Source organism: Schistocerca serialis, chromosome 1 (genome assembly GCF_023864345.2).
Source record: "Schistocerca serialis cubense isolate TAMUIC-IGC-003099 chromosome 1, iqSchSeri2.2, whole genome shotgun sequence".
In the NCBI taxonomy this organism is placed as follows: domain Eukaryota; kingdom Metazoa; phylum Arthropoda; class Insecta; order Orthoptera; family Acrididae; genus Schistocerca; species Schistocerca serialis.
In genome coordinates this window covers 474,566,368-474,576,520 of record NC_064638.1, presented here as the reverse complement: position 1 = coordinate 474,576,520, position 10,153 = coordinate 474,566,368, and the positions used below count along the sequence as shown (strand labels likewise).

Here is a 10,153-nt window from a genome sequence, read left to right as displayed (position 1 = left end):
GACGCTTCATCCAGTCCCAAACATGCTCAATGGGGGACAGATCCGGAGATCTTGCTGGCCAGGGTAGTTGACTTACACCTTCTAGAGCACGTTGGGTGGCACGGGATACATGCCGACGTGCATTGTCCTGTTGGAACAGCAAGTTCCCTTGGCGGTCTAGGAATGGTTGAACGATGGGTTCGATGACGGTTTGGATGTACCGTGCACTATTCAGTGTCCCCTCGACGATCACCAGTGGTGTACGGCCAGTGTAGGAGATCGCTCCCCGCACCATGATGCCGGGTGTTGGCCCTGTGTGCCTCGGTCGTATGCAGTCCTCATTGTGGCGCTCACCTGCACGACGCCAAACACGCATACGACCATCATTGGCACCAAGGCAGAAGCGACTCTCATCGCTGAAGACGACACGTCTCCATTCGTCCCTCCATTCACGCCTGTCGCGACACCACTGGAGGCGGGCTGCACGATGTTGGGGCGTGAGCGAAAGACGGCCTAACGGTGTGCGGGACCGTAGCCCAGCTTCATGGAGACGGTTGCGAATGGTCCTCGCCGATACCCCAGGAGCAACAGTGTCCCTAATTTGCTGGGAAGTGGCGGTGCGGTCCCCTACGGCACTGCGTAGGATCCTACGGTCTTGGCGTGCATCCGTGCGTCGCTGCGGTCCGGTCCCAGGTCGACGGGCACGTGCACCTTCCGCCGACCACTGGCGACAACATCGATGTACTGTGGAGACCTCACACCCCACGTGTTGAGCAATTCGGCGGTACGTCCACCCGGCCTCCCGCATGCCCACTATACGCCCTCGCTCAAAGTCCGTCAACTGCACATACGGTTCACGTCCACGCTGTCGCGGCATGCTACCAGTGTTAAAGACTGCGATGGAGCTCCGTATGCCACGGCAAACTGGCTGACACTGACGGCGGCGGTGCACAAATGCTGCGCAGCTAGCGCCATTCGACGGGCAACACCGCGGTTCCTGGTGTGTCCGCTGTGCCGTGCGTGTGATCATTGCTTGTACAGCCCTCTCGCAGTGTCCGGAGCAAGTATGGTGGGTCTGACACACCGGTGTCAATGTGTTCTTTTTTCCATTTCCAGGAGTGTATCACCAAATATTCGAAACTGAAATTGTCCCATTAGGAAATACTTATTTTGCCACCAGCTCATAGGATGTAACATTTTGTCTTTATCGGCAATATTATTTTGGTTGTACGAAAGGCGTTCAATAAGTAATGCAACATTTTATTTTTCTTAAAGCAGTTTGTATTATTCCCTACTCTTGTGGCTACAAAAGCCTATTTTTCAACGTAATCTCCTTTCAATGCGACGGCCTTACGCCACCTTACTGGGAGGGCCTGTTTGCTCGCATGATACCGATCTATGCACTAGTCGACATCGAGGCCAACGTATTGCTGCATCAATAACCTCCCCATCAACAACGTACTTCTTCCTGCGGAGTGCACTCCTAATAGGGCCAAACTGATGGAAATCGGAAGGTTCGAGATCCGGGATACAGGATGGATGAGGAAGAACAGTCCAATGAAGTTTTATGATGCTCCTCTCGGCTGCGCAGACTTGGGTGAGGACTTGTGTTGTCATGGAGAAGGAGACGATCGTTTTTGTGGCGATGAAGACGCTGAACTCGTTTCTTAAATTTCTTGAGGGTAGCACAATACACTTCAGAGCTGACCGTTGCACCACAAGATCATACAGAATAATCTCTTCAGAGTCCCAGAAAACCGTCGCCATGACTTTACCGATTGAGTGTGCGAATTTGAAATCGAAGTGATGTGGCACCCCTCCAGCTTGGAGGGGTGAGCACTTGTTTCATGGCCTGTGACGATGATCGACAAAAAATTGTCGCAATCAGCCTCGCAATGCGCAAGCGATTCCACACAGATGCTCCTTCGTTGCTCTTTATGATCTTCAGGTAGTCGGGCACACACGTTTAAGTACGTCAATTGGTGGAAGAGAGTGTCAGCAGTATCAACAGAGAAGTCCAGTTGTGCAGCGAGGTGTTTAATTGTGATCCGTCCATCACCTCGATTGAGAGAGTCTGCACGTTTAAACGTTGCAGGAGTCACAGCTGTGGCCTGCCAGCCGGTACGCGGGAGATCGGACAGGTTTGCGCGACCTTGTTGCGATGACGACAGACGCTTCGGCCAACGACTCCCCGAACTTTTTTCCACTGCCGGGTTTTCGTAGACATTCTCCAAGCGCCTATGAATATCAGCGATTCTCTGGTTTTCCGCCAAAACTCAATGACAGCTCTCCACTTGGAATGCACCTCCGTTACAGACACCATTGTGAAAGCTACGTATAGCGCCGCTACCTGTCAGAATGTCATGAAACTATTGGGTCTAAAGCTGGAACATCCCGCATTTTGTCAACTGAAACTGGCCGAGAAAAAGTTGTGCTGCTTTTCTCATTCAACGACTTACCTATGTGAGCATTCTATGAGGAAGTGAAGTACTGCTATTTCTCTGGAGAAAACAACAAATGTAGATTTTTAAATGCTGCAATTATTTTTTATTCATTTCTCACAATTGTGATACATAAGATATTAGAATCATCGCAGTGATAACCTACATCCGCTGACTGTTCGCAGATGGGACTGCAGTCACTGGTGGTGTGTCCCGGCAGCCTTCGCCACAGCTGTGCCAGCCTTCTTGGTAGCTGTCCTGGCTTTGGCGGCAGTCCTCAATTTGTGTGCTGTTCTGGCTTTGCCTGCTGTCCTGGCTTCGGCATGAGCCGCTGTCCTGGCGAGGCCGGCATGTGCAGCTGCTCCTTTCCGTGATGCTAAAAGGAAGAAATGACGTTCGGTAAATACAGCTCAAAATTGACAGCCAATCAAGCTAAAGACCTACTACTTATAAAAATTAAGGAACCTACTGATTACTCTGCAATTGACACTTGAGTGTTTTGTAGTACATACAAACACTTATACATTATCTCTCTACCATTCCACTCTAGAATAGCGCACTGGAAGAACTAACACCTAAATCACTCCGTGTCACTTCTTATTACTCTTATTTTATCACGATGGTCGTTTCTCCTATGTACGGGGGAGCTAGCAGCATATTTTGGCTTTAGGACAAGAAATTTTGTATTCAGATTTCGTGAAAATATCTCGCCACAATGAAAAATGTATTTCCTTAATGATTGTCATCCCAACTCGCTTGCCAGATTCGTACAGTCTCTTCTACTTCGTGAAAGCTGCTCTTTTTCGCTGCCCTTCATCAATCCTGTGTTGTAAGATCTCAAAACACTCAGAAATAGTCCAGAAGGGGACAGATAGGCGTGCTCAGGCAGTCTTTTAGTAGGCCTGTTGCATCTTCTCAGTGTTCCGCCAGTAAAACGTAGTCTTTTTTTCCCCTTCCTCATAACTTTTTTCTTTGTGACGATACGAGTTTCAGTTGCTCTCAGTTTTACTCCTACATCATACACACTCCGCAAACCTGTGTACGGTGCGTGTTTGAGGGTACCCTGTACCACTGTTAGTCATTTCCTTTCCTGTTCCACTCGCAAACAGAGCGAGGGAAAAATGATTCTCTGTGTGCCTCCGGATAAGATCTGATTTCTTGTATCTTACCTCCGCGGTCCTTACGCGAAATTTATGTTGGTGGCAATAGATCATCTGCAGTCAGCTTCAAATGCCGGTTCTCTGAATTTTCTCATTAGTGTTTCACGAGAAGAACGTAAGCGTCTGAGTAATACTTGTGTTTTTATCGAACCTACTGCTAACAAACCTAAAATCTGCTTCTTAATAGCTTCCTTTTTTCCGACCAGTTGCGGATCCAAAACACCCAAGCAGTACTCACGAATATGTCGCACTAGCATCATATATGCGGTCTCGTTTACAGGTGAACTACACTTTACCAAAAATTCTCTCAATAAACCGAAGTCGACCATTTGCTTTCCTCAAATCAAACATGTGCTACGTCTGCAGTGAACACGTCGTCGTAGGGACTTTAAACTGAAGTCTTTCTTTCCTTGTCGTAACACTCAGTTTAGGGAACTCGTCGGCCGGTGTGGCCGTGCTGTTCTAGGAGCTTCAGTCTGGAACCGCGTGACCGCTACGGTCGCAGGTTCGAATCCTGCCTCGGGCATGGGTGTGTGTGATGTCCTTAGGTTAGTTAGGTTTAAGTAGTTCTAAATTCTATGGGACTGATGACCTGAGATGTGCTCAGAGCCATTTGAACCATTTTTTTTAGGGAACTCTCCCATATGATTGATTTAGACCTAATGATTTGAGAGCCGGCCGCGGTAGCCGTGCGGTTCTAGGCGCTTCAGTCCGGAACCGCGCGACTAGTACGGTCGCAGGTTCGAATCCTGCCTCGGGCATGGATGTGTGTGATGTCCTTAGGTTAGTTAGGTTTAAGTAGTTCTACGTTCTAGGGGACTGATGACCTTAGATGTTAAGTCCCATAGTACTCAGAGCCATTTGAACCTAATGATTTGAGACCTTTTGAACATCACATTTTATGAAGACTAAGTATAAAAAATTGGAAACTGTACCGTGTTCAGTATTTGTGCCCTCGGATCCGTCCGGCGACGAGCCGTCGCTGCTGACCGTTCCATCGGCGAAGATTCGGCTGAGACTGGGCTCCTCCTCTTCTCCACTACCCCCCGCGCGAAATGACAGATATGGCAAAGGGTCACTGACGGTGTCACAGAAGAAGTCGTAGTAGTAGTAGTCGTCGTCATCGTCATCGTCAAAATCGTCTCGTGCAATCGGCTTGGTATCGTCTTGAGCCGTGGCGTGTGGCACGCAGAACACAACCAGGTAGGATCCTGCGAGCACCAGCAGCAAGAGGCGCGACATCTCCTTCCCTGTGTGATACGGAAGACTGTCTACACTTTCCAGCTAGACTACCGTACTGTAAAGCCGTCAAAGAATCGCAAAGTCTTTTATAGCAACAGGGTGCTGTCAACTGGATACGTTATCGCTACTGGGAGGCAAATGTTTGCATGTGCAGTTCAAACGTATGCTAGTAGAGTACAATCACCACAAATTATCTCTTACCATTTCATCGTAGTCGTTACTTCAAAAGGTCTTGTTCTTTTGCCCTTTCATGCAACAGGATATTATTATCTAGTCTGTTATATAAGGTGAACAAAAAACCCACGTCGGACGCCACAGCGCGGCCTTTGCGCTCTAACAGAACAAAAATGTCTCAAACAAAATTTTGTCCTGTACATATTTTCATTAGAAAATGGCCGTCAGTAAAGGCAATTTGACAACACTCCGTCATCATTCAATATCGCCCGTCAGCGAAGTAGGCAGAAACTTACTTTAAAACACTCGTGCTCCAGAGTCTAATTGCTGGTCTAGCAGGCATTTTACTTATTTTCTAGTTCTGATCTGCACCCCACGCTGTATACGTACCCTGCAGCTACAGGTTTTTTCAGCGTTGACTATGAGAATTATCGGTCAGAAATATTGATGAAGAGCGAAGTGAAAAGGAAATCTTTGCGTCCTGGCCGAGACGGGCCAGGCGTCACTGCCGTGTCATCCTCTGGTAACGGGTCGTAACACATCTGAAATGTAACGTCCACTGTTCAAAGTGCCGTCAATGCGAACAAGAGGTGACCGAGTCGTGTAACCAATGGCACCCCATACCATCACGCCGGGTGATACGCCAGTATAGCGATGACGAATACACGCTTCCAATGTGCGTTCACCGCGACGTCGTCAAACACGGATGCGACCATCATGATGCTGTAAACAGAACCTTGATTCATCGGAAAAAATTCCGTTTTGCCATTCGTGCACCCAGATTGGTCTTTCAGTACACCATCTCAGGCGCTCCTGTCTGTGATGCAGCGTCAAGGGTAACCGCAGCCATGGTCTCCGAGCTGATAGTCCATGCTGCTGCAAACGTCGTCGAACTGTTCGTGCAGATGGTTGTTGTCTTGCAAACGTCCCCATCTGTTGACTCAGGGATCGAGACGTGGCTGCACGATCCGTTACTGCCATGCGGATATGATGCCAGTCATCTCGACTGCTAGTGATACGAGGCCGTTGGGATCCACCACGGCGCTCCGTATTACCCTCCTGAACCCACCGTTTCCATATTCTGCTAACAGTCATTGAATCTTGACCAACGCGAGCAGCAATGTCGCGACACAATAAACCGCAATCGCAATAGGCTACAATCCGATCTTTATCAAATTCGGAAACGTGGTGATACGCTTTTCTCCTCCTTACACGAGGCATCACAACAACGTTTCACCAGGCGACGCCAGTCAACTGCTGTGTATGAGAAATTGGTTGGAAACTTTCCTCATGTCAGCATGTTGTAGGTGTCGCCACCGGCGCCACCCTTGTGTGAATGCTCTGAAAAGCTAATCATTTGCATATCACAGCATCTTCTTCCTGTCGGTTAAATTTCGCGTCTGTAGCACGTCATTTTCCTGGTGTAGCAATTTTTACGGCCAGCAGTGGAGAAAACTTATCAGTGTGAACATGTTAAACAGGGCAGTGGTCCAAATCTTCTTCAGGATTTCCCGTAGTTCTCCTTAACCGTCGAAGATAGTTGTCAGAATCGACATTTAGAGCGTTCGGCCGAGACTGTGTACCTGTTGAGCTTTCCCTATACGATTTTTCTGATTCTTAATTTTCTTTGCGGCGATCCGACATGGTAAGGTATGGTTAGCTGAGAGAACACGTTTCGTATGAAACCGGACATTATTATCTGAATGAAAACATATACTTTCTTTACGAATATTAAAGTTATCACTTCTTCAGTTGAAGTCAAAACAATGTTTTGAAAAGACAACAGTTCATGCCATTTACTTTGTTTATTGTCATTTTAAGGGGCACAATGCCTAATGATGACTAGGCCCAACAACGTTCATAATAACAGTTACACTCACTTCCACTTTCACGTTGAAGTTTCCCATTATTGCACTGCTTTTCTAAATTAAATTATCACGTTGTAAAAATTCAAGGTTACATCAGTAAATGTTCAAATAATACAAGAGCCCGCCAATGGATTCTATCGGCGAAGAATGGCGATGATAATCATTTGTCCACTGATTTCGTGTGTAATTATGCACATGCTGCGCAAATAAATCCATTAATTGCTCACTTTGTCCTCCCATTCAACGGCGACTTTGCAAACTCACATTTCATCAACATCTGCAACATATGCATAGCTTTTGGTGCGACTTAGCTGCGTACGAAACATGAACAACGAGATGATTCTTCCCCTAGCATAAAGTCGATGCGATCGGAAGCGCTTGGGAATAACTGAACGAAACATCAAGACGCTGCAACCTGCCGGAAGAGACGCGCTTATCTCCTAATGTCCAGGAAACCAACAATGCGTAAGGTGTACAGCTGACTACGCCATATCACTATATAAGTATTACTCCTTACGAGTTGCATATTCTTCAAATTGCATTCGCTCAAAACACACTTATTCCACAAATTAAACAAAACAAGTTATTTTTACGTTGTAGAAAAAAGGCATCACCTCGTCCATTGATAATTAAAGACGCTACGCTACTCCTGTTTCCCGTCATTACAAGTCTATGTGCGGCACATCTTATTTAGCAGGCTCTGCAACGAATATTTCTACTTCAGTTATCTGTTCGCTTGTTCTAACGTTTAGAAAATGAGAACGATGGTGATAACTAGCACTCGTAGGGGACTTTGTGAAAAGTCACCGCTGCCTCAAGAACAGAAGCTTTATTGGTTCCTACACCCCAAACCTCATGTGGTGCACGAAAAACACCGAACAGAGCCGGGCAGGTTTTCGTAGCCCTGCCACTGTGCAGCTCACGACAAAACTGATGTTCCCGCGATGCAGTGCGATGGACAATGCAAACGGGTCCTAATTCTGTACACTGAACTACACCGTATTGAAATAACCGGCTCCTGTTTCTATCCGACTGGTTTGAAAGCCATCTCTTTGTACGAAAAAAAGATTTCCGGTATATTTTGTCCGTGCATTATGATAATCACAATGAAGGTACTTCGGGTATCAAGAAGTCGTTTCTTCGGCCACTTGTGGACCTACGGTAACGGTTCGGTAACTAGTGCTTTAAGGTGAATGTCGGTTTGGTTTTTGTGAAAAAAGGCAGCCTGTTTCTCTTCGAATTCTTCACCAATTCTACCTTGAGCTCCAGTGATGCGGCATTAAGGGATAATCTTCTTTCCTTCCTTCCAGTACGTTTTATTTGCAGCTCTCTCTGTATGTGTGTGTGTGTGTGTGTGTGTGTGTGTGTGTGTGTGTGTGTGTGTATGTGTGTGTATTTTTTACCAGAAACACCAGAAACAAATGTTGCCTAAGCTTTACTCCGAGGAACTGTAATTTAAACCGTTAAAGTTCTCTATACACGGTGAACATGAATGAAACCGACAAACTGCAGGGACGATTTCCTGACTGGAAATGGAGGAACAAAGGTCCGGAAATGCATCGTTGCCACGGTGGAAGGTGCTGACGAATGAAAGTTCTTCTGCCATGCGCTTCTTGTATGTTGCAGGCTTTGTGGTTGCTGCAGCGTTCTGTACGCAGCAGAATGATCTGATATTCATGTCGGGAACAAGCCGACATGCTGTTTGTGTACGGCCAAGCAGATTTAAACAGTCGAGAGGAAGCACGGCTATACCAAACCAAGTACTGTCATGGACAGCAACCACACGACGCAACAATTCAAGCCATTTTTGGGTGATTGTGGGATCAAGGGTCTTTTCGGGCGGTCGAACGTGCATGGAGGCGACGGATTGTACGCCAGGTCTTGTGTGCGCACAGTCTGCTGCCTCCATGCACGTTCGACCGCCCGAAAAGACCCTTGATCCCACAATCACCCAAAAATGGCTTGAATTGTTGCGTCGTGTGGTTGCTGTCCATGACAGTACTTGGTTTGGTATAGCCCTGCTGCCTATCGACCGTTTCCATCTGCTGCGCCGTACGCAATCGCCATCTCGGCTTGTTCCCGACATGAACACCGGACAAGTCTGCAGCTCACAGTACACTGCTTCAGTCACACAGCCTGCAACACACAAGAAACACACGGCACGTAGTCGGAAGAACTTTCATTCGTCAGCGCCATCTACCGTGGAAACAGATATATGTTCATAGGACATTTTTTCCCTCCATTTCTAGTCAGGAATCCGTCCATGCAGTTTGTCGGTTTTATTAATGTTTACCCTGTCTAAGCCTGCTTATGCGGAAATTGCAGTAGTGACGATGTTTGTTCAGAAAGAAATGAACTTTACCCCACAGACTAGGTACAGAACTAGGCATAGAAGACAAGGAACACGGAATTATACCTGACCTCTGACAGCGATTTCAGTATTATGTCAGGGCCCTGTCAGAGTCGTGAAGTACGCTGAAGAGCCAAAGTTTGCCCACAGCGAGACTGAGCATGAGACAGGTAGAGAAAGTGAGTAAGCCAAGAATCGTTCTAGCGACCATAGTGGCCGCAAATGGAGAACTTCATTGACATAAGCGGCTCTGACAAAGAGTACACAGCTATGGAACAGCGCCCAGAATTGAGCATCTCGGAAACTGCGAATCTCATAGGCTGTTTACTTGCTAGTCTTGAGCATCCATGGAAAGCGGTTGAAGGACGGTGAAATCCCGAGTAGGCGACTATTTGTTGGACGTCCAACATAGAGGTCAGGAGATAGCCAGCACTATTAATTGTGGTAGGCGGCGATCTGTGATAATCTGACTGGTGCAGGCGCAAGTTTTTCGAGCACTTCGTTCAGCCCTTATAGCTGAATTTTGAGTTCCTTAGCAGACGACTCATAGTGTCCCCATGCTGAACCGAAGACACCCTCACTTACGACTGCAGTTGCCACCTTTCCTGTACACCAGGTCAATGACGTGCTCGGATACGCCGCCGTCCAGGCGAACGGCTCCCGAAACACGACAGTTAGGACAGTATTATGGTATGGAGGACACTGATGTGCGCGTCGATGGAACCTGTAGTAGTAATGGAAGGCACAGTGACAGTTGTGGACATCGTGTACATTATAGCAGAGCACCTGCTACCTTTCATGCTATATGTCTTCTCCGACACAGATGGCATCAAAATGGCTCTGAGCACTATGGGACTCAACTTCTGAGGTCATCAGTCCCCTAGAACTTAAAACTCTTAAACCTAACTAACTTAAGGACATCACACACATCCATGCCCG

General features: G+C 47.2%; 1 protein-coding gene across 1 annotated transcript in view; it reads right to left on the bottom strand.

Moving 5' to 3' along the window:
• Positions 1 to 2,503: 2,503 nt before the first annotated feature.
• LOC126457718 (uncharacterized) overlaps positions 2,504 to 10,153 on the bottom strand; it is a 173,686-nt gene continuing 166,036 nt past the window's right edge. Inside the window, exon 3 of the mRNA XM_050094265.1 lies at positions 2,504 to 2,796. Coding sequence (XP_049950222.1) covers positions 2,618 to 2,796 — 179 coding nt within the window. The 3' untranslated portion in view covers positions 2,504 to 2,617. The remainder of the gene's footprint in view (positions 2,797 to 10,153) is intronic.